The 25,584-nt window shown below is 44.8% G+C and overlaps 1 protein-coding gene across 1 annotated transcript in view; it reads right to left on the bottom strand.

The window, feature by feature from the left end:
• The window catches only part of FAM193A (family with sequence similarity 193 member A), a 192,971-nt gene that overhangs the window by 99,206 nt on the left and 68,181 nt on the right, over nucleotides 1-25,584 (bottom strand). The window contains exon 2 of the mRNA XM_049886592.1: nucleotides 16,250-16,492. Within this exon, the coding sequence (XP_049742549.1) occupies nucleotides 16,250-16,474 (225 nt within the window). The 5' untranslated portion in view covers nucleotides 16,475-16,492. The remainder of the gene's footprint in view (nucleotides 1-16,249; nucleotides 16,493-25,584) is intronic.

The raw sequence follows: 25,584 nt of genomic DNA, 5'->3' as shown, positions 1-25,584 counted from the left end.
TTGGCAAAAGACAAGTACCTTTGTCTAACCAACTGTGTGGATCAAAAGACACCCTGCTCTGGGAAGAACTTCTCCACCATTTAAGCTGTCCCCCTCCTCTACACCGGGTCTGAGACAAGCTTCAGAGATTGCTGCATCCCCTGGACCAGAAGTAGGTAGGACTCGTCATGCACCCTGAGCCATTCTCCCAGCTTTGGAGAGGGAACTAATTAACAAACAGGAAAAAATAATCTGCCAGCTCCCCTAAGCCAGGAACTCAAGGTAGCCACAGCCCCTTTGCTGAGGCACAGACATAAGGGGTCCACAGACTCTGAATGCCTTTGACCCCTGCAAAGACCTGTGTGGGCCCATTGCAACAGCAAAGGCCCACATAAGCACACTACAATAGGGTATATGCCTGAAGCCTATTTTCAACTGTATCAGCTATTAGGTAAAGTGGTAGGTTCGTACATTTGACACCACTTTGCCCTTTCAACAGAGTCCGTACCTACCCACATCAGGGGCCTGAGGACTGGTGGCTCCACCCACACCACCTAGTCACCCACGAAGCATTCAAGAATAAGTGGTGCCTCCCAGTCCTTACACCCAACAGCACTGGATGCCCACAGTCCAGCTGCAAAACCCACCCACCTACGTGCTCTAGGGAACAGGACACACATCACTGCCAGACACTCAGGAGCAGCTGTCAGCCCCCTGCCTTGCTCAACACATTACCCCCTACTGCAGCCAGGTACCCGTGCCTACTCCAATCACCCCTGCACATCTATGACATTAGGTGAGAGCCTATACCATACAGTTGGTGACAGACTACCTGGACACCTGAGGTGAATCCATCCAAGAGAAGTAAACAGACTCCTGGCCTCACATACCTGGTAACAGCTCTAACCAGCTGGTGACAGAACATGAGCGCTTTGAAGGCACCAATAATCAAACTGTATCACATGAGCAGCCTATTTGGGCATATCAAAACAAAACAAGAAGCTAGGACACAGTAAGCAAACATAAAATAAATAAATTATTGATGACTCCGAGACAAGAGTCAGTATCAAATCACATGAAGAGGGAGACCATGATGGCTTCAGCAAGTGCCCAAAACAAAGAATCAAGAAATCTTCTAGGTGAAGAGAACCTCTTGGAGGTAGAATTCAAAAGATTAATATACAGAGCTCTTCAAGAGATCAGAAAGGTGTTCAGGCAAAATGCATAACAAGTCAAGGAACACACAAAGCAATAAAGGAACTTAAGAAGGTTATACAACAGCATAATGACAAATTGAACAGGCCGCAAGAATCCACAGAGACAGCAAACAGAAATCCAAAAGATTAACAAGAAAATTAGACAACTCAATAGAAAGCCGCAGGAGCAGAACTGAGGCAATGGAAGTCAGAATTAGTGAGACTGAAGATAAAGCACTTGATACCAACTTATTTGAGGAAAAAATAGATAAAAGAATTTTTTAAAAATGAAGAAATCCTAAGAATTACGTGAGAGTCTATCAAGAGGCATAACCTACAAGTGATGGGAGTACTACAACAAGGGAGGATAATAGAAAATACAGAGAGAACTGTCAAAGATTTTTTGGCAGAAAACATCCCTGATACCATGAAAGATGAGAAGATATCTATCCAAGAAGCTCATAAAATCCCACACAAGGTAGAGCCCAAAAGAAAGTCACCAAGACATATTATAATCAAACTTGCCAAAACCAAAGATAAAGAGAGAATTTTAGGAGCGGTTAGGGTTAAAACGAAAAGTAATCTACGAAAGAGAGTCAATTAAGACTAAGCTCAGGCTACTCAGCAGAAACCGTGCAGGCAAGAAGCCAATGGATAACATATATAAAGCTTTGAAGGAAAAAAACTGCCAGCCAAGAATTATATATCCAGCAAAACTGTCTCTCGAACATGAAGGGGAAATTACGAGATTTCTAGATAAACGTTAAGTATATGGAATTTGTAAAAACCAAACTAAAATGACAAGAAATACTAAAGGTAGTCCTGCAGTTAGAAAATCAGTAACATCAGATAACAACCCGAGACTAGAACGCAGGACAGAACATCGAGATATCAAACCAGATAGAGAAATAACAAATAAATCAAAGCTAAAACACTGAAAATAGGGAAACACAGACGTCCATATTAAAAGATGACAACAAAAACTAGGAACTAAATAATGTAGTCATACGTATTTCATACGGAGAGGAAGTCAAGGCAATATAAACAAATAAAAGATTGGTTTAAACTTAGAAAAATAAATCACAATAAAAAAAAAAGAAAGACACTAAAACCATAGTCAGAGAACACTACAATCACTACAACAGCTGTAATTAAGGACTGTCAATATCAGGCGCCAGCAAGGGTGTCGATCAACTGGAACTCTCATACCTGGCTTTGGAAACCAGCATGGCATTTTCTTATGATGTTAATCATACACTGACCCTAATATAAACCAGCACTTATCACAGAAAAATGAACTTATGTCCACACAAAGACTTGTACTCAAATGTTACTAGTAGCTTTTTTCAAAATACCCAAAAACGGGAAACACAATTATCTAACTACTGGTGAATTAATTTAAAAAAAAAACTACTTTTCATATAACTACAAAGGCATTGGTGGTTCAGTGGAAGAAGTCTCACCTTCCATGCTGCAGACACCAGGTTCAATTCCTGGCCAATGCACGTCAGCACTGCTGCCACCCGCCTGTCCACGGAGGCCTGCATGCTGCTATGAGGCCGGACAGGACTCAGCGGAGTTTCCAAGCTAAGGCAGACTAGAAGGAAAGGCCTGGCAGTCTACTTTGGAAAACACTCCAATTTTGTTGTGACGGAGATGACCATGAATTGGGTGAAGGCACCTAACAACAACAACATTGCCAACTCTAACAAGAACTCAACAGCATGCAAGAACGTAGATGAATCTCAAAGCAATACTTTAAGTGACAAATGTCAAACACTACCATTCAAGATCAGCCTTTCTGTGAGAGTTGTCCTCAGTCTGCCCAGTTCTAGCTAGTACTACAGAATACATCAACAACCACTTTTATCAAGTTCATTAGAAAGGAATTTTTTTCTGGTGATTGTGATCCCAGAAACAAAAGACCAAACATTCATAATAAGGAAGAATATGAGTAAACTTTTAAACGGTTGGTATAAATTGGGACCATATGCTTTGACTAAAGGTATGGGCACCACAACTATTAGAGAATCTAATAGTTAGATTAAGTTAGTGTAAAAAAGCAATTGTTACATTTTCACGGTATAGGAGAACACAGACCCATCTATTAACACCCACAGTCAAAACAGAGCTTTCAAAAAGGTTAATCTTGAAAACAGAAAAACAGAATATAATCTGCTAAGTAGTCTTCCTTGTGAGAGTAAGCATGGGTGTCATACACATGCCTTTAAAAAACAAGTAATTCTCTAAAGCATCACCCCTCCCAGCCTATTCTGTTATTTAAACATGTTGTTGTTGTTAGGTGTCATCGAGTCGGTTCCGACTCACTGCGACCCTATGCACAAGTGAACGAAACACTGCCCAGTCCTGAGCCATCGTCACAATCGCTGCTATGCTTGACCTCATTGTTGCAGCCACTGGGTCAATCCACCTCATTGAGGGTCATCCTCTTTTCCGCTGACCCTGTACTCTGCCAAGCATGATGTCCTTCTCCAGGGACTGATCCCTCCTGACAACCTGTCCAAAGTATGTAAGATGCAGTCTAGCCACCCTTACTTCTAAGGAGCATTCTGGTTGTATTTCTTCTAAAACAGATTTGTTCCTTCTTTGGCAGTCCATGGTATATTCAACATTCTTTGCCAACATCACAATTCGGAGGCGTCAATTCTTCTTCGGTCTTCCTTATTCATTGTCCAGCTTTCACGTGCATATGATGCGATTGAAAATACCATGGCTTGGGTCAGGCGCACCTTAGTCCCCAAGGCGACATCTTTGCCCTTCAACACTTTAAAGAGGTCCTTTGCAGCAGATTTACACAATGCAATCCATCTATTGATTTCTTGACTGCTGCTTCCATGGCTGTTGATTGTGGATCCAAGTAAAATGAAATCCTTGACAACTTCAGTCTTTCCATTTATCATGATGTTGCTCATTGGTCCAGTTGTGGGGATTTTTGTTTTATGTTGAGGTGCAATCCATACTGAAGGCTGTGGTCTTTGATCTTCATTACTAAGTGCTTCAAGTCCTCTTCACTTTCAGCAAGCAAGGTTGTGTCAGCTGCATAACACAGGTTGTTAATGAGTCTTCCTCCAATCCTCATGCCCCGTTCTTCTTCATATAGTCCAGCTTCTTGGATTATCTGTTCAGCATAGAGATTGAATAGGTACGGTGAAAGAATACAACCCTGGCGCACACCTTTCCTGACTTTAAACCAATCAGCATCCCCTTATTCTGTCTAAACAACTGCCTTGATCTATGTAAAGGTTCCTCATGAGCACTATTAACTGTTCTGGAATTTCCATTCTTCGCAATGTTATCCATAGTTTGTTATGATCCACACAGTCGAATGCCTTTGCATAGTCAATAAAACACAGGTAAACCTCCTTCTGGTATTCTCTGCTTTCAGCCAGGATCCATCTGACATCAGCAATGACATCCCTGGTTCCACGTCCTCTTCTGAAACCGGCCTGAATTTCTGGCAGTTCCCTGTCGATATACTGCTGCAGCCGTTTTTGAATGACCTTCAGCAAAATTTTGCTTGCATGTAATATTAATGATATTGTTCTATAATTTCCACGTTCAGTTAGATCACCTTTCTTGGGAATAGGCATAAATATGGATCTCTTCCAGTCAGTTGGCCAGGAAGCTGTCTTCCATATTTCTTGGCATAGACGAGTGAGCATCTCCAGTGCTGCATCTGTTTGTTGAAACATCTCAACTGATATTCCATCAATTCCTGGAGCCTTGTTTTTTGCCAGTTACTTCAGAGCAGCTTGGACTTCTTCCTTCAGTACCATCGGTTCCTGATCACATGCCACCTCGTGAAATGGTTGAACATCAACCAGTTCTCTTTGGTATAATGACTCTGTGTATTCCTTCCATCTTCTTTTGATGCTTCCTGCCTCGTTTAATATTTTCCCCATAGAATCCTTCAGTATTGCAACTCGAGGCTTGAATTTTTTCTTCAGTTCTTTCCACTTGAGAAATGCCGAGCGTGTTCTTCCCTTTTGGTTTTCCATCTCCAGCTCTTTGCACATGTCATTATAATACTTTACTTTGTCTTCTCGAGACGCCCTTTGAAACCTTCATTGAGTTCTTTTACTTCATCAATTCTTTCTTTTGCTTTAGCTGCTTGACATTCGAGAGCAAGTTTCACAGTCTCCTCTGACATCCATCTTGGTTTTCTCTCTCTTTCCTGTCTTTTCAATAACCTCTTGCTTTCTTCATGTATGATGTCCTTCCACAACTTATCTGGTCTTCAGTCACTAGTGTTCAATGTGTCAAATCTATTCTTCAGATGGTCTCTAAATTCAGGTGGGATGTATTCAAGGTCATATTTTGACTCTCGTGGACTTGCTCTGATTTTCTTCAATTTCAGCGTGAACTTGCATATGAGCAATTGATGCTCTGTTCCACAGTTGGCCCCTGGCCTTGTTCTGACGGATGAGATTGAGCTTTTCCATCGTCTCTTTCCACAGATGTAGTCAATTTGATTTCTGTGTGTTCCATCTGGCGAGGTCCATGTGTATAAAAAAAAATAGTCACCGTTTATGTTGGTGAAAAAAGGTATTTGCAGTGAAGAAGTCATTGGTCTTGCAAAATTCTATCATTTCATCTCCGGCATTGTTTCTATCACCCAGGCCATATTTTCCAACTACCGATCCTTCTTCTTGGTTTCCAACCTTCACATTCCAATCGCCGGTAATTATCAATGCATCTTGATTGCATGTTCGATCAATTTCAGGCTGCAGCAGCTGATAAAAATCTTCTATTTCTTCATCTTTGGCCTTAGTGGTTGGTGCGTAAATTTGAATAATAGTCACATTAACTGGTCTTCCTTGTAGATGTACGGATATTATCCTATCACTGACAGCTCTGTACTTCAGGATAGATCTTGAAATGTTCTTTTTGATGATGAATGCAACACTGTTCCTCTTTAAGTTGTCATTCCCAGCATAGTAGACTATTTGATTGCCCTATTCAAAACGGCCAGTACCAGTCCATTTCAACTCACTAATGCCTATGATATTGATGTTTATGCCTTTCATTTTTAACGATTTCCAATTTTCCTAGATTCATACTTCATACATTCCAGGTTCCAATTATTAATGGATGTTTGCAGCTGTTTCTTCTCATTTTGAGTCTTGCCACATCAGCGAATGAAGGTTCCAAAAGCTTTACTCTATCCACGTCATTCAGGTCGACTCCACTTTGAATAGGCAGCTCTTCCCCAGTCATCTTTTGAATGCCTTCCAACCCGGGGGGCTCATCTTCCAGCACTATATCAGACAATGTTCCACTGTTATTCATAAGGTTTTCACTGGCCAATTCTTTTCAGAAGTAGACTGGCAGGTCCTTCTTCCTAGTCCGTCTTAGTCTGGAAGCTCAGCTGAAACCTGTCCTCCATGGGTGACCCTGTTGGTATCTGAATACCGGTGGCATAGCTTCCAGCATCACAGCAACACGCAAGCCCCCACAGTACAACTAACTTGACAGACACGTGGGGGTACTTAAACATACACAAACTTAAATGCAATATAAACTCATGCTTTTTAATCTTTATACAACTATCTTTTAAAAGCTGATTTATAATTTAGTACAAACAAAACTGAAAATCAATAAAATTCATATTAACATTATTTTAAAGAAAGAGATGAATGTTTAGTTGAAACTAAGTTGCTAAATTCAATGTAGGTCTGGCTCTGGCTACTAAGCAGCAGGGTGTTGGGCTGGGCCTTGGGTCTCCGCCAGTGTCTCCGCCCTCCTGCCCCTTCCCCTGGGAACTCTGCTGCACAGAGCAGGCCAGGCCTGCAGCCGGTCTTTCCTTGGCCTTAGCAGAGAACGTAGTATTAAGAGCACCTCTGTTCTTTCCTTAGTGGCCTGTGAACCAAAAGCACGTCAAACCACACCAGGACACAGGACTTAGGGCCACTTCCTCTGATACAGGGAATTCTTTCAGGTGATCTGAATATGCTTATGTATTTTTTTCAACTATCAGAAAAGAAACAAAATTTCTAAAAACTATCAGAGAGCTGACAGACCCATGAACGTGCATCACAGGCCCCCAAGGCCTCAAAGCCTCTACTAGTCAGGAGGAGTATTTTCAACACTCTCCTCAACGATTCAGCAAGGGCAGCTTTTCCCTTCATTCAACAGCCATCTCTGGCACCATCGGCGGAGGCTTGGCCTGTGCAGAAACGCCCCAGGGTAAACCGATTGGGTAGGAGATCTGCCAGACTGACTGAGAACTCACAGCAACGGGGCTGGGAGCTGCCAGAGGGCCAAGGAGAGGCAGGTGACTGCTCTCTAACACCCTATATGCTGTTCTTCCACTAAGTCTATCCAGCACACCCTGACCCCGGCCCACCCCAACTGCCTTGTGCAACACCTGCTACTGAGGAGGAAGAAAGAACAGAGACATCCTCGCCACCAGGCAGCTGGTGGCACTAGGTCCTCCGGGACTGAGGCAGCCCAGCGACCCCAGATCCCTCCCAGCACACTTCACCCATTTCTTGCAAGATCTGTTCTTCCCTGCCCCACTAAATACACTCTCCACCTCAAAATAAAAATGCACAAAAAATAGGAGTTGTGGCAGCAATGTTCTCAACTGGAACACTCCCCATCCCCACCTTCTTCATACCCCTATCAGCCTTGCCTGCTTCCCTCCTGTCTCAACAAAAGGGATGATTCTCTCACAGGGACAGAGAGAGAGGGGAGACAGCCTGTCCTACCTTCATGGGCCTCATTAGCACTATCACGTGTCCACCCTTACTCATTCCCACCCCACACAACGTGAGCATCAAGAGACAGGTATACAAATATCCCTGATGGCATTTCTTGTAACTGTAAAAAAACTGGAAGTCAGTCAATGCCAACCAAAAAAAGCACTCATGCATAAACTGAAGTGTAGTCACACAGGGAAGTGTCCTAAGGGAAATGAATAAACTGCGCCTGCTCTTCGTTTGTCAACTGTCTCATTACCTGGCATTTTACACTTACACCAATAGTAAAAAATCTACCACCGAACTGTTTTGCACATTAACGACCCCAGACCCAAACACCTTCGCCGTGAGCAGCTAGTCCAGCACACGCAGAGGTAGGAACAGCACCACCCCGAGGTATTTAACCTCAGTCTAGAACCCCAGTACCCTGAGGCTCCGGTTCCTTGAGCCGCTCCTCCCCCTTCCTGGCTTTCTCCCAGTGTGCCCTACCCTCCACCCCACACTCACCTTACAAGCAGACACCGTCCCGCAGGTGCCGGGAGTGGGGCAAAGGCAGTGGGCACATGTGGAGCCGCCCCTGGATGAGGCCGCCATGCCCCACCCACCTGTGCCACCCCGTTTCCTACACTGAGTGGATCACACAGTCCGAGTCTGGATGCTCAGCCAGCACCCTATATATAGCATGGATCCCGGTTCCAGCAAGCAGAACCAGGGTCAGCCCGTGACCACCGCAGCTACAGAGGTGCCGCCACCCAGCTGAGAAGGTTGGGCCAGGGATGAGGGGAGCCGGGGCAGGAGTATTTCACACAACACCGGTTTTCACATAACAACGTGGCCTCTGGAACCTAACTATGTCACTAAGTGAGGAGTGGGTATGCAGCTGCCTACACAGTACGAATGAATCAAAAAAGAGCGAGACACAGAAGACAACATAAGCATAGCACCATTTTTATAAAGTTCAAAGTTGAACAAAATAAAATATCATTCAGCGATACACATGTAGCTGATAGGATGTGTCATTTAAAAGGAAATCTTTTTTAAAAGTAAGGAATGATAAATACAAAATTCAGGTCAGTGGTTTTTGGAGATGGGGAGGCAGAAGGATGGGAAAGGGAGAAATATTCATCCTCACTCTTTACAGACCCCATATTTACCAATTTGCCTGTCTTCTAGAAATACGCACCATGCTTTCACGGTCGTTCACAGACAAGCGCGTGTGAGAGTGGGCAAGAGTCCCCAGAGGTCAAACAAGCTGGGTTTGGCATTGGCTAGTTCCCTGCTCGCCGGGACTTTACAGAACATCACTACCACGAATAACGAGAACTGACTGTACACAGCTGGAGCGTGAGGAATGGTTTGATTCTTACGCAGGATGGCGTTTTTTTTTTTCTTACTAGCTTCATAAACACGTATTCATGTGTACATCAAAATTACATAATTAAAAAATAAAAATTTGAATGGGGGAAGACCCCTCCCCAACTCCCAGCTCTTTCTTTCTTTGAGCATTTCCAAGCCCCTTCCTCCAGCTCCACCCTCTCCTTTGGGTCTGCCCTCTTCTACCATCAGTCCAGCTGAGAATCAGCACCTGAGCAACTGCCCCACTAAGTTATTCTCCACACAGTTCAGCCGGCTTCTGCTCCCACCCCTACACCAACAACATCTAGCCAAGGTCAGAAACACTCTCTTTGTTGCCACGTTAAATACCTTCTGTTTTTTCTTGGCTGACTTTGTTTTAATGTCTGCTAAGAGGACAGTTGGGTGACAATGCTCCATGCATTTCTTGTGCTCCTCCAAGTCTTGTTGGAAATGCCAAGGTGTGAGGATCTGACCTTTCTTTTCCTTCAGCTATTTCTCGGGGTTGTTTATGCAGCTGATAACCTGGAGAGACGAGGTAACACATCCCCTCGAACAAAAAGTAGGCTTACTATAAAAGTGGAGCTTACTATAAGAGCAACAGATTCCCCGAGCTCAGTGTTCCTGAGCTGTGACACAAACTCCCTGTGTCCGCAGCATGCGGCACATACGTAGGCCCTTCTGTGTCACCTCTACAGGACTTAGCGGGGAGGTAGCACAAGGAGAAATGGCAAAAATATGCTAACACTCATGCTGTTTGTTCTGCCATGAGTCACGGAATGGTTCCAATCTAGGGCTAACAGAAGGTCTGGGGGCCATGACCACTGGAGTCCTTCTAGTCTCAGTCAGACCATTAAGTCTGGTCTTTTCACGAGAATTTGGGGTCTGCATCCCACTGCTCTCCTGCTCCCTCAGGGGTTCTCTGTTGTGTTCCCTGTCAGGGCAGTCATCGGTTGTAGCCGGGCACCATCTAGGTCTTCTGGTCTCAGGCTGATGTAGTCTCTGCTTTATGTGGCCCTTTCTGTCTCTTGGGCTCATAATTACCTTCTGTCTTTGGTGTTCTTCATTCTCCTTTCCTCCAGGTAGGTTGAGACCAGTTGATGCATCTTAGATGGCCTCTTGCTGTGTTTAGGGTCTTCCTCTTTTTTGCTAACTCTCCACCTCACCAAACATGAAGTCCAAAGGACATGAAACAAAGACTCGACATCCTTGCTTCTGAGGAGCACTCTGGCCGTACTTCTAAGACAGGCTTCTTCGCTCTTCTGGCGGTCCATGGTAAATTCAATACACTTCGCCAACACCATAATTCAAAGACATCGATTCTTCTTCAGTCTTCTTTATTCACTGTCCAGCTTTCCCATGCATGTGAGGTGAGTGGAAATACCATGGATTGGGTCAGGCGCACATTAGTGCTCAAACTGACATGTTAGCTTTAAACATTTTAAAGAAGTCTTTTGCAGCAGATTTGCCCGATGCAATACATCAATTTATCTCTTGACTGCTGCTTCCATGGGCATTGACTGTGAATCCAAGTAAAATGAAATCCTTGACAACGTCAGTATTTTCTTCATTTATCATGATATTGTTTACAATTGTGAGGATATTTGTTTTCTTGATGTTGAGGCATAATCCATACTGAAGGCTGTGGTCTTTGATCTTCATCAGTAAGTGCTGCAAGTCCTCTTCACTTTCAGCAAAGAAAGCTGGGTCATTTGCACATCACAAGTTGCTAATGAATCTTCCTCTAATCCTGATGCCACATTCTTCTTCATATAGTCCAGCTTCTCAGATTATTTGCTTAGTATATAGATTAAAAAAGTATGGTGAAATGATACAACCTTGACATACACCTTCCCTGATTTTAAACCACACAGTATTTATTCCCTTGCTCTGTTCAAACAACTGCCTCTTGCTCTATGTACAGGTTCCTTAGGAGCACAATTAAGTGTTCTGGAATTCTCATTCTTCACAATGTTATCCATAATTTGTTATGATCCACACAGTCGAATGTCTTTGCATAGTCAATAAAACACAGGTATTCTCTGCTTTAAGCCAAGACCCAAGTGGCATCAGCAACGATATCCCTTGTTTCACATCCTCTTCTGCATGTGGCTTGAATTTCTGGCAGCTACCTACCGATGAACTGCTACAACAGTTTTTGAATGATCTTCAGCAAAATTTTACTTGCACGTGATATTAACGGCATTGTTTGAAAATTTAATTTCCACATTCTGTTGGATCACCTTTCTTTGAAATGAGCACAAATATAGATCTCTTCCAGTCGGTTGGCCAGGTAGCTACCCTACAAATTTCCTGGCACAGACAAGTGAGCACTTTCAGCGCTGCATCCATTTATTGAGACATTTCAATTGGTATTCCGTCAATTCCTGGAGCCTTGTTTTTCGACAAGGCCTTTAGTGCAGCTTGGACTTTTTCCTTCAATACTATCGGTTCTTGATCACATGCTACCTCCTGAAATGACTGAACATCGACCAATTCTTTTTAGTGCAGTGACTATGTACTCCTTTCACCTTCTTTGATGCTTCCAGCATCGTTTAATAGTCTGCCCACAGAATTGTTCAATATTGCAACTAGAGGCCTGAATTTTTCTTCAGTTCTTTCAGTTTGAGAAATGCCAATCATGTTCTTCCCCTTTGGTTTTCTAACTCCAAATCTTTGCACATTTCATTATAATACTTTACTTTTTGCATTCTCAAGTCACCCTTAGAAATTTTCTATTCAGCTCTTTTACTTCATTATTTCTTCCATTTGCTTTAGCTACCCTACATTCAAGCGCAACTTTCAGAGTCTCTCTGACATCCATTTTGGTCTTTTGTTTCTATCTTGTCTTTTTAATGACCTTTTGCTTTCTCTGGAAACCCTGGTGGCATAGTGGTTAAGAGCTATGGCTGCTAGTCAAAAGGCTGGCAGTTCGAATCCACCAGACGCTCCTTGGAAACTCTATGGGGCAGTTCTACTCTGTGCTGTAGTGTTGCTATGAGTTAGATTTGACTCCATGGCAGTGGGTTTGGTTTTGGTTTGGTTTTTGCTTTATTCATGCATAACGTCCTCGACGTCACGCCACAATTCATCTGCTCTTCAGCCGTTAGTGTTCGATGCGTGAAATGTATTCTTGAGATGGTCTCTAAGTCCAGTTGGGACATAATCAAGGCTGTACTTTGGCTGTCATGGGCTTGTTTGAATTTTCTTCAGCTTCAATTTGAACCTGCACAAGAGCAACTGATGGTCTGTTCCACAGTCAGTCTTGTTTTGACTGATGATATTGAACTTCTCCATAGTTTCTTTCCAAAGATGTAGTCAATTTGATTCTTATATATTCCATCTTGTGACACCCACGTGTATAGCTGCTGTGTATGCTGTTGAAAACAGATATCTGCAATGAACAAGTCATTGGTCTTCTGAAATTCTATCCTGCGATTTCTGGCATCACTTCTATCACCAAGATCATATTTTCCGACTACCAATCCCCTGTGTTTCCCATTTTCACATTCCAAGCACCAGTAATTATGAATGCATCTCGACTGCATGTTGGATCTATTTCAGACTGCAGAAGTTGGCAAAAATCTTCAATTTTTTCATCTTTGGCCTTAGTGGTTGGTGCGTAAATTTTGAGTAACAGTCGAATTAACTGCTCTTCCTTGCAGGTGTGTGTATATTATCCTGTCACCAGACAGTGCTGTACCTCAGGATAGGCCTTGAAATGTTCTTTTCAACTATGAATGCGAAGCCATCCCCCCTCGAGGTGTCATTCCTGGCACAGTAGACCGTAGGATTGTCCAATTCAAAATGGCCAAAACCAGTTCATTTCAGCTCACTAATACCTAGGATATCAATCTTTATGTGTTCCATTTCATTTTTGATAATTTCCGATTTTCCTAGACTCACACTTCATACGTTCCAGGTTCCAATTATTAATGGATGCTTGTGGCTTTTCTTTTCATTTTGAGTCATGCCACATCAGCAAATGAAGGTCCCAAATGCTTTACTCCATTCAGGTCATTAAGGTCGATACCACTTTCAGAGTCATCTTTTTTGACTGCCTTCCAACCTGAGGGGTCCATCTTCCAGCACTGTACCAGACAACGTTCTGCTGCTATTCATAAGGCTTTCACTGGGTGTTTTATTTTTACAAGTAGATCGACAGGTCTTTTCTCCTAGTGTGTCTTACTCTGGAAGCTCTGTTGAAACCTGTCCACCAAGGGTGACCTGCTGATATTTGAAATACTGGTGGCTTCCAGCATCACAGCAACACGCAAGCCACCACAGTACAACATTGACAGAGGAGTGCTGGTACATGACAGTACACTAGCACAATCTTAACTGTGGTAGTGGTGTCTACATGACTATATACTAACGTAGTCTTAATTGTGGCAGTGACATTTCCGTTACTGTACACTGGCGCGGTCTTGACTGTGGTACTGGTTGTTTCCATGACTGTATACTAGCGCAGTCTTGACTGTGGTAGTGGTGTCTACATGACTGTACACACTTGTCATAACTCAGTGAACTGGATACTTACATAAATTTTGCTAAATGCAAATTATATATCATTTATTAAAAAAAAAAAAAAAAAAAAAACAGGCCAGCAGTTTTAACCAAATAGAATAAAGAAGCCAATTTTACAAAAGTAACAGAAGGTCTCAGTCTACAAATACAGGTCAGTGCTACCCCTCTGTGGTCCCTGAGGTTGTATCTGGTGAGGAGAGAAGGCCTCACTTGACAGACAATCCATTACCCAGGATAAGTGGAGAGCCCAGTGACAGGAAACCAGGCAGTGTCCCTGCCTCGGACACCAGGGTGAGCAATACCATCGCCTCCCCAGGGGTACACTCAGGCTAAAACATGAGAGTAGGACAGTAAACAGAAGAAAAGGCAATAAAGTTTAGGAAACGAAGAAAACAAAACGCATTAGTCGGCAGAAAGACTCAGGAATGCTAATAGAAGTGAATTTAAATAATATTGAGCAGCCTTCTATGAAACAACGGGGAAAAGATCAAATACAGAAAGTAAACGAAATCAGAATAGGAGAATGATAAAGCAAAACGATGTTCAGGTAAGAACATTTAGGACCGACTATGCCGTCTTTCTAGGGAGCTCTGGTGGTGCAGCGGTAAGCATGCTCAGCTGCTAACCAGAAAGGCTGGTGGTTTGAACCTGCCAGCTGCTCCATGGGGCAGATGGGGCAGTCTGCTTCTGTAAAGATCACAACACCAAACCCACTGCCATCAAGTCGATTCCGACTCACAGCAACCCTACGAGACAGAGCAGAACTGTCCCAGAGTTTCCAAGAAGCACCCCGTGGATTTGAACTGCTGATCGTTTGGTTAGCAGCCACAGCTCTTAACCACTATGCCACCACTGTTCTCCTCTGTAAAGTTGACAACCTTGGAAACTACTCTGTCCTACCGGGTCACTACGAGGAGGAATTAACTCAACAGCATGGGTTTTTATGCCAACTTCCTAAGGGATTAATGAGGAGAATTTCAGGGTCCACTCATTCTTTGGCCATTCATTTACTTATTCATCAAATATTCTGAATGCCTAATATATCCCAGACCAGGCACTGTTCTTGGTAACAGACAAAAATTGCTGCCCTCCTGGTGTTTATAGTCCAGTGAAAAGGAAGAGAAGCAAAATGAATACAGGGTGCCAGAGATAAAAAAAAAAGGGGGGCAGGTGAGAAGGGGCTGAGTGAGAAATCAATTTCTATTTTAATAAGCAAAGAGATCTCAGGGTTTAGGTACTAAGGCAAGTTAGTGTTACTTTAATGACCACAGAAACTGGCCACTGGAATTGGGTGCTGCCTTAAGGAAAACTAAAGCCATGAGCCAGTGGCTTAGCAGCTGGCTGGCAGGTAGCAGGGAAACATAGATGACTCCAGAAAGACAGAGCCCCACTAGGACTAACTTGGCTAGCACTACCTGGTTAGGAAACACTAGTAGCATGTGCTGGTTGTTACTGGTTGCATTTTGCAAGGAACTAGAAGAAAGAGACTAACCCAGCAAAAACCAAAGGGAACCGAAGAGCCTTCGAATATGGGGCCTCAAATGGTTGCAAAACCAACTCCTCCTAAAACCCAAATAGGAGATCTGGAAGACTTTGGAACAAGGGCACACGAAGACTTGGTCTGTATCAAAACATCACATTGAGGATGTGGTCTTCTCACGCAAGCTTAATGGCCTAGAGGTGGCCTCCGTTAAACTGGGGCAAGGGATCAAGGAAAGAAGGGAAACAAAAAACAAACTCGAGAATGGCATCAGGGAAAGAATTTCAGTTGAGTTGATAACACATGGAATTGACTAGAAGGAAATACATGAGGGAGCCCTGGTAGCACAGTGGTTAAGAGCTCGGCTGCTAACTAAATGGTGGGCAGTTCAAATCCACCACTCACTCCTTGGAAACCCTATGGGGCAGTTCTGCTGTGTCCTACAGGATCGTTATGAGTTGGAATCGACTTGACATTAAGGGTTTGGTCTTATTTTTGGAAATACATGGAAAGTCCACTAGCTTTTGAGGTAACTGTATTGTTCAAGGTAACAAACCCTCAGTCCAGACCAGAGGAAAAAAGCTAAAAGCCCCCTCTGTGCCCCCTTTGTGCCTTTGGAGCCCTGGTGGCACAGTGGTTAAGAGCTACAATGACCTACGGCCGCTAACCAAAACGCCAGCAGTTTAAATCCACCAGCTGCTCCTTGAAAACTCTATGGGGCAGTTCTACTCTGACCTATAGAGTTGCTTAGAGTCGGAATCGACTCGACGGGAATGGGTTTTTTACGGGTACCCCACAGCTTGCTGACAAAGTTGTGTCTGGCCCAGGAAGAACTTCCCAGTGGGTGGAGCAAGGGTCTGAGAAATGGTGCAGGAGGGAGTTCCAGAAAGCAAAACCAAATTTATTTCCCTGGCCAATTAAGGATGTCACTGAAAGGATGAGAAGCAGCTGAATGCGCTCTCACCACGCTCTGCCACCTGCTGCCGACTCACCGCAGTCTGGTCGAGGCCCTGCCTCTCCTCCTTCTCCACTGTCCGCCGGCAGTCTGGGCACACCCACAGCGGCAGGTGCAGCACATTGCTGCCTTTGGGGGCCATGGAGAGGGCCAGCTTACTCGCGGTCTTAATCCCACTCTCCAGGAATGAAGAGTCCTTCCGTTCACTTCTGCACAGAAGACAGTAATCCCCAGCGGGGTAGGGTGGTGTTCTGTGGTTCATTCCGAAACTAAAAGGAGTCTGAAACAGAAGAAAAAAAGGTTCCATTTTCAAAACGGGATCCACGAACACAAGATCCTTAAAAAGTACCACATAGAGTTCTAAAATTAAAACCCACACGTATGTTTACATAAAACACAAAATAGGGAGCTTATTGGATACAACTGGTGGCACAGTGGTGAAGTGCTCAGCTGCCAACCCAAAGATTGGCGCTTCAAATCTACCAGCGGCTCCGTGAGAGAAAGGTGTAGCAGTCTGCTTCTGTAAAGACGACAGCCTTGGAAGCCCTGCAGGGCAGCTCTACCCTGCCCTACAGGGTCGCTGAGAGTCGGAATCGACTCAACAGCGATGGGTTTAGTGCTCTAGAAACTGGTAATACTTCAAGTAAGATAGTAACGCCATAAAGAAAACCCTAGTAGGAGCTAGGAAATAGTCCAGTGAATCCCCTCACCTAGATTTCTGTATCACTTCCTGCCACATGCTGGACACTGCCAGCCTCATCGACCCAAAAGCACCAGTACTTTTTATCACCAGTGAGGTTAGAAAGCAGCCGTTCTAGAAGGATCTGCACACGAGGGCATGGACCTGAGGCAGTAGTCCAGGCTAAGTGTGTCTGCAGATCCAAACGCAATCAGATGGGCTGTCCAAGCTCTGGATTCCAGATGGATGTCCAGGGACCTGACTGTGGCCCATCATCCATGTAGCCCCCCTCCCAGGCTCAGCAGTAGAAACTCTGAATTCAGCTCTGGCCATCGGATCTCAATGTCTACTTTTTCCAGTAGGTCCTCAGCCACAGGCTAGGGGTAATGGCGAGGTAGGGGCCTCAGAGCCAGGAAGAAGAGACAAGATTATAACCCTAGGTCCTCCCCAAAAGATTATCAACTACCCTATCAGAAAACTGAAATTAGCCTTAAAAAGAAGAAAGTGCAGTTCACAGGTTTGGAAACCTGCCTGAAGTCACAGGGCTAGTAAGCAGTGGGGCCGATTTTAGCCTAAATTAGCATGACCCAGGATGACCCAGCACTGCCTTGCCCCCACAGGAAAAACCCCGCTGTCACCTGGGTAACACCATTCTGAGCAGGCACGGCCTTCCCAAACAGAACACCTGCTCTGCATTCTAAGGGCGGAGGGGAAGAACGCGCAGAGCCAGTGTCCTCTGGCAGGGCGCCATGGCAGAAAGCCTCTCTTTGTCTGTCACCATCTGGGGTACCCCTACTGCAGTACCCTCAGGTGGAACGGCAGAGAGGACCTTGAGCCCAGGCTTTCTGGCTAGAATGGCAAGGGTTGGACAAAGTCTACAGCTCCAGCCAGTGGCTCCTCCAACGTCTAACAACCCTGTCCAGCCAGTCTCTGGGTGTGTCCCCAGCCACTCGCTCACTTCCTCTCCTCAGGTCACTGGCACCGGAACACGTGCTCTGACTGCGCTTGTTCACCTGGATGTCAACCAAGCATGCACACAGCTGAGAATGCCACATGTGAACCCCAGGCTATACTGCTACACCTCAAAGTGTTGGTCACAGAGGGCAGGTACTCAGACATGAGGCCAAAGGAGTGAATGAGCGATTGAAAGAATCAACGACAGCACCACGAAGACTCCCAGACTTTCACATCTATTTCTACGTGTTTCTACAAACCAGCGCTCAAAACTGCTGGACTTGCACCATATGTGCGAGGGCTCTACGGGGTAAATGAAGCCAGCTCAGCAGTCACACATACGTCAGAGGCCAAAGGGAAGAGAACTGGGAATTACCTCACAGCCATGTTCTAGAAAGCACAAGGCTGCTCCCCAGGCCACAGAGTACCAGGGAGCAGATGTCCTCCTCCATACCAACAGATCAGAGGAGTCTAAATCATGACAAAGAATCAGCCTGATTCAACTCTATGTAAAGCCATCTCCTTCCCCCAGTCCCAGACATCAGCCCCCATCACCAACATAACAGCTATGAGGCCTCTCTAGGCTGCCTTTCTGCCCACAGAGGAGATGCTGAGCTACATCACCACACAAGTCCCCACACCTGAAGTCATACGGTGAGAGCCAGAGCCAACTTGAGAGCACTCAGCTCGGGTCTCATCTGTTTGTTCACGCTGTCAGTCAGTACTGGGAGCTGGCCACATGCCAGACACTGCTCCAGGCACTGGGGACACCATGAGTAAGACAAAGATCCTGCCCCTGTAGAGCCAACATCCTTGGCAAAGGCAAAGAAAATAATTAAGACAAATAAATACAAAATACAGAATATTAGATAGTGCTAACTCCTAAGGACAAAAACCTAAAGCAGGGAGGGGAACACGAACATCTGGGGCTGGGGAGGTGTCCTTTTAGAAGTGGGGTGACCCACGAGGACCTCCTTGAGAAGATGACTTGAAGAGACACCTGGAGTGAGGGAGGAAGCTGCACAGATACCTGGGGGGAAGAGCGGAGCGGACAAGGAGGGAGAAGTAGGTGAAATGGGGGGACAGGGCGAGAGCCCCTGGAGCTGAGGAGTGGCTGTGTATAAAGAGACCGAATGGGAGAAAGGAAGGAGGATGAGGTATCTGCAGTCAGGAGCAGGGAGGTGGTGGCTCAACCAGGGCAGCAAAAAGCAGCAGCCAGATGTTGGGTATATTCTGAAGGAAGAGTTGACAAGATCATCAGCAATCAAGAAATGAGGAGAGTGAAGGACCACTCCAAGGTTCTCAGGCTGAGACCTGGAACAACGCTGGAACAACGCAGGCACCAGTAACTGAGATGAGGAAGACCCCTTCAAAAAACACTGAAAGACACTATGTGCCGGGCACTCTTTTGAATCAGATGACAGGGATGCAACAGTGGTGAAAATAAAGCTCCTGCTCCGGCCTTCATTCCAGAGGGGTCACGATATGCCAAACACAGGTGGAGCCAGGCGCTGTCCGCCAGCGGTGGGTATAACGAGCGTGAAGCCATGATGAGCCCCAGGGCCGGACGGGAAGGGCAGCCACAGAGGGCTGCCAAGGAGAAGCAGTCCAAAAGCATAGAGACCACCCAGTGCACTGGGGCAACGCAAGGAACAGGACCAAGGGGAGGAGGGGGCAGAAGCTGCCAGCACAGACGGGCAGGTGGGGCCAGGTCACCCAGGCTGTGGGTCCTGCGATGAGGTTTCAAGGTTTCCAAGAAGGGGGATAGCATGACCCAATTTTCACGTGAAAAGGAAACTTTGTTGTATGAAAACGGACTTTGGGGAGGCAAAGCTCTAAGCAAGGCTTAGAATTCTACCCAGGCAGAAGATTGGGGTGGTTTCGGCTGGAAGAAGAGCGGTCAGCCTCAGGACAGTTGTGAGGTACAGCCACAGGACTCGGGGATGGAACAAGGGCAGCGAAGACTTCAGGGGGTGTCCCCAGCCACGGAGGTGCCAAAACAGAGATACTGGAGATGAGGCGGTGGCGGGAACCAAGGGTTTGCTTTGGCTACCCTAAGGATGAAATGCTTATTAAACATCCAACAAGATGGAGCCTTTTTTTTTTTTTTATTATTTGCATGAGTAAGAAACTCAGGGCATAGGCTACATACAGCTGGATGTATGAATTGAAAATCACCGGTACACATGATCTCTAAAGCCATGGGACCAGAGGAGATCACTCAGGGAGGGAGGGAGGGCAGACAAGGCTCTGAATGTAAGCAAAAGTCCAAGGCTTGACCACTGCGCTCATGTACGAAGCTTGCCCTCGAGAGGGCTAGAATTCTACTCGCCGTATCTTTTTCAGACAAGCAAGTAACAGGTTACGAATTTAAGTATGCACACATTTGTATGCAACTAATGTTGTTGTTGTTGTTAGGTGCCACTGAGTCAACTTCAACTCCTAATAACCCCACATGACAGAGTAGAACCACCCTACAGGGTCCTCCATGCTGTAATCTTTATAGGAGCCTGGTCTTTCTCCTGTGGGGTCACTGATAGGTTCAAACCGCTGACATTCTCTTTGGCAGCCCAGTGCTTAATGGTTGTGCCACCAGGTCTCCTAGTACCTGGCTAAAAATCAAATTTACCCGATACCAACGCTCTACAGTGTGACTGGTTTTCTAATGAACTTGGGCTAAATGGGAGCTGCGAATATACATATTACATTGTTTTTTTAATTCTACAGCTTTACTGAAGTATAACTGAAGTACAATAAACTGCAAGTATCTAAAGCAGACAATCCAAAGAGCCGGCATCTGCAGACACCAGTGAGACCGCCAGCACAATCGAGGTAAGGCGCGTGCCCACGGCCGCCGGAAGCCTCCTGGCCCTGCTCTGTACTCATGGCCCCCGCCCCTCTCCTCCACCCGGCCGACGCACAGTCCCGGCTGGGCTGCTCTGCACACGTCCTGCCTCCCTACTTCAAATTACAGTCTCCCTTCCTTACTTGCATACGTGACCTCTGGCTGGCTGGCTGGCTGGCTGAAGGGAAGTCCAGGGGCCGCTTCACGGGCAGTCAGTAGAACACCTGCCACGTTCTGTTCCCTTCCTGAGCTCGGTTTTCCCAAAACACACGGAGTCTGAGCAAGTGACACTGCTTGTGAAATAATCATTAACAGGAATACTCCGTCTCTCAGATTTCTCCGCCAGTAAGAGTCACAATTTTATTAAGTACTTCCTCTTGCAACCGGCAAATTATAGGCTTGAAAATATCATACGTCGATGTTCCCTTCTAACTGGTTACAAAAACTGGTAACAGAATCCAAGGTGAATTAGACGCGCTACAAAGTTACTCTGTGTGTTTAGTATTTCATCTATAATTTATGCAATCTGGCAGAGTAAATTTTTAGTAATTTACAGATTTTAAGGTTGTTCCCGAGAAATTTAATAAAGATTTCATATTATTATTGTAGCATCCTTTTTACAGCTAATGCGGAAATAAGTTTTCTTTAGGACTTATTTTTAATTTTAGTTTACATATTAAAAACATAAAACTGCAACCATTTTTTCTTACTGCTACAAGTTAATCTCCTGCATCAGCCTAGCTATTAAACCGTCAGTGGTTCTATGTAAATAGACAGGGATGGCTTTTGAGGTCTGAGTGGCACAAACAGTTTGCACTCAGCAACTACCCAAAAGGTTGGTGGTTCAAACCCGCCCCGCGGCACCATCTAAGAAAAACCTGGTGATCTGCTTCCATAAAGATTACAGCCAAGAAAACCTAGGGATCTCAGTTCTACTACGTAACACGCAGAGTTGCCATGAGTCAGAATCAACTCAAGGCCAATGGACTTGGTTTTGTTTTCTTTTTTTAATAGCATTAATGAAGGCATACTGGCAATTGCCATGTGCCAGGACAACAGCTATACACAATGTTTTTAAGCATCTAACTGTTACTAAGCAAATGTAGTTGCAACGTTTCAAGTCTATGAAATAATATAATCACTGTGTGTTTTGATGCTCCTCACGCAGAGGAAGAGAATGTCTAAGTCCCCTAACAAGTAAGGGTGTCAGGGCAAGTTTAGCACCCTTGCTCTGAAATCTGACAAGACAGCTATCGTCCCTTCAACTATTTACAAAATCCTTCAGGTCTCTGCGTCTGAGCTGCATACGGCGAGAGTACAAATGACTTGTATCAGCAGCAGCAAATAAGACTGTTACAAAGCTTACAGCTCTGGAAATAACCTATTTATAACATATTTCTCTTTGCTAATTTTTAAAATACAACCAATCTACTAAGGTTAAATGGCTGCAGTTTGTATCCCCTTCAAAACCTGCAGGTATCTGAAAACAGCAGTAACAAATCATTTTGCACAGGATGTTAACATCTTTGCAGCAACACCCAGAAATCACTACGAGAGAAACAAAAACTCTAACAGAGCTGGGACAGGTTTTTAACCAGAACCCCTAAACTGGGCACGGCAACATTTGAAAATTAAGTAACCTTACTTAGGTAATTAAGGAGCCCTGGTGGCAAAACAGTTAAGTGCTCTGCTGCTAAGGGAAAGGTTGGTGCTTAGCACCCACCAGCTAGCTGCTCTGTGGGAGAAAGGTGTGGCGGTCTGCGCTGCAAAGACTACAGCCTTGGAAGCCCTGCGGGGCAGGCAGTTCTACTCTGTCCTATAGGGTCACTACGAGTTGGAATCGGTATTTTTATTAAAAAAAAAAAAATTGCATTTTCTTTTATACATGCTTAAGCTTTTGTTCTGGTATTAAGTGTGTTACATCGTTATGCATAAAATCATACCTGTAAAAAACAATACTCACTACTATACATAAACATTAAAAAGTTTAACAAAAACTTACTCCAAATAGCTTTGAAATCTATCATTTTTAACCCTGATACTCGTATCTCAATCAATAATAGTACCATGACTCAAAAAAAGCGAAGTCAAAAGAAATCTTAGATACCTTTAAGCTCATCCCCAACTCTGACACAACAGCTAACATATTAAAAAAAAACAAAACCAACAACTGACTAGAGCTGCTCACACAGCACCTGGATGTGGCCACAGCCCCAACGGAGGTGGACGGTAAGTGTAAAAGACACACTATGTTTCAGAGATTTCCTGTGAAGAATGTAAAATATCTCAGTAATAATTTTTATTTTTATTTCATGTGGAAAAACCGATCATACCAACTTCTTCTTACTTCTATAACACAGTTACCAGAAAGCTTTACACACGTGGCTTACGTTCTTTCCATCGCGCAGTGCAAAACTGGCGTGTCACTATTCCTCCCCTGTCGCATCTTCTGAGTGCTGACAAAGAATAAAGTGTCCCGCACTGAGTGGGAGTGCCAGCCCGGAAAAGCGCGCGCGGAACGATTAATTTATAAACAGGAAAAGCAGCAGTGAGAAAATCGGAAGTAACCTGTACCTGCCAACAGCTCTCTATATTATGCTTAATTTTTTTAAACACAGAAGTCATAAAAGATTTTTCTTGTAAGAGGAATTTAAAACTTCTATAGGGCATAGGAAACCCCGGTGGCGTAGTGGTTAAGTGCTACAGCTGCTAACCAAAGGGTCGGCAGTTTGAATCTGCCAGGTGCTCCTTGGAAACTCTACGGGAGTTCTACTCTGTCCTATAGGGTTGCTGTGAGTAGGAATCGACTCGACAGCACTGGGTTTTTTTTTTTTTTGATAGGGCATAAACAGCTTTACAAAAAAAAACACACACAGTATTGGGAGCAGGCTCATTTCCTACATAGACGTAGTGGTTGCTAACCAGCACAGCAGCCCTACACAGTTGTTGCTGTTGTTGTGTGCCATCAAGTCAATTCTGACTCAGAGAGACCCTATAGGACAGAGTAGGACTGCCCCATAGGGCTTCCTAGGCTGTAATCTTACAGGAATAGACTACCAGGTCTTTTCCCCCCCAGCGTTGCTGCGTAGGTTCAAACCACCAACTTTCGGTTAGCAAACGGGCACTTAACTATTGCACCACATACTTGTATGGGTCTGCAGTAAGCTGGGAACCTCTGAGTTTTCTAGCAAAACGAACCTGTCTGTTAGTGCCCTCATTACCCCTACTTCACTGAGGAGGAAACTCCAGCGTGGAGCCTAAGAAACATGTCCCAGCAGGTAAGGGATTCATATCCAGACAGGCTGGCTCCAGGCCACTGGAGGAGGTGCTGGGGTAACCCCCTGGGGGAAGGTGGCTCCTTCACAGAAGGAAAATTTCCCAAGAAGGGGGCAGCTGTGAGCCCGAAGACTCACATCAGCTCGGATACAAATAAATCAATTTCAGTGCTTCTAAAACGTATATGGTAACACAAAGGGCCAAGAATAGCCAAAATGCTCTTGAAGAACAAGGCAGGACTACTAAGACTTATGAAAAAGCTACAGTATAGCAGAATGTTTACACTGATTTCTAAGTATCTCCCTACAAATGACATATTAATTACTTATTAAGTACAAAATTCCTATGGACTTTACGGTGGAAAGCCAGTCAGGTCCCACCTTAACCACATGGTAATAGTTATCACCGCCTGTAACAGAACAAATCAATCTCCTTATGCTCCTGCCAGGATGCGCTGCGCAGACCACAGCACTGCTTGTGGGCTACTCCTGCGAAATCACAAAACTGGAGTCCGATCATGAGGAAACACCAAGTACACGCAAGCTGAGGGTCGTCCTGCTCTCGTCATGAACGACTGGACTAAGGTGCTCTTCCAGAATTAGCGGAACTGAGAGACGTGACAAAATATCGCAATGAATGCACTCTGTGACCCTGGACTTATTCTGCACCACAAAGGAAAAGAGAAAACGGGGAAGGAAGTTCCTTTCTTTGGTTTTGCTATTAAGGATATTTTGGGACAGTTGGTAAATCGGAACAGAATCTATGGATTAGAAGCAAATACTGTATCATGGTAATGTTCTGATTTTGATAGGTGTACTGCTGGTATGGATGGAGCCTGAAGACATCATGCTAAGGAAAATAAGTCAATCATAAATATATATATATATATACATATATATATAGTATAGTATGACCTCACTTACCTAAAAAGAAAAGAAAAAGCAGATATACACAGACCAAATCTTATAAGTGGTTACTGGAGCGGGAGGGAGGGGCAAAGGGGAGCTAACAATGATGAAAAACCACATTGATTAAGGTAGGGTTGCACAGCCAACTGCTGCAATTGCTGTCAATAAGTTGCACGTCTGTAAAACGTTGAATAGGCAAAAGGTGTGTCACAGATATATTTATAATGACGACAAAAAAAGGGAGGGGTAGCTGCTGAGGCTGCTTACGTACAACCATACATCTCATGGGATGTGGCTGCTTGGTCTGGAGGTTTAGGGTCACAGTTCCATCGGACATCCCAGATAATTAGCTCAGTAACATGTTTAGTACTTCCATTCTACCTCCTAATTCGTTGAGTAGTGCCTGGGGTCTTAAAAGCTTGCAAACGGCCATCCAAGGAACAACAATTGATCTCTATTCAACCGAAGCAACAGAGGAAGGAGAGTCAGGACTAGGAGGTGGGTATGGAATGTGTGGCTTCCATGAACAGCTGCCTCCTCTGCCTGAGGCCCGAAGACCTGGATGGTGCCAGCTGCTCTCACGGAACACTTTGATCAAAAGATCCATAGGAGAATCCTGGCAAAATAGGGGAAAATGCAGAACAGGTTTTCAAGTTCTCATGCACTCCACACTTCCTGGAGCCATAAAGGGTGGATGAACCCCTGAAACT

The sequence above is a fragment of the Elephas maximus genome, chromosome 5 (genome assembly GCF_024166365.1).
Source record: "Elephas maximus indicus isolate mEleMax1 chromosome 5, mEleMax1 primary haplotype, whole genome shotgun sequence".
Taxonomy (NCBI): domain Eukaryota; kingdom Metazoa; phylum Chordata; class Mammalia; order Proboscidea; family Elephantidae; genus Elephas; species Elephas maximus.
This window is presented reverse-complemented; position numbering and strand designations above follow the sequence as displayed.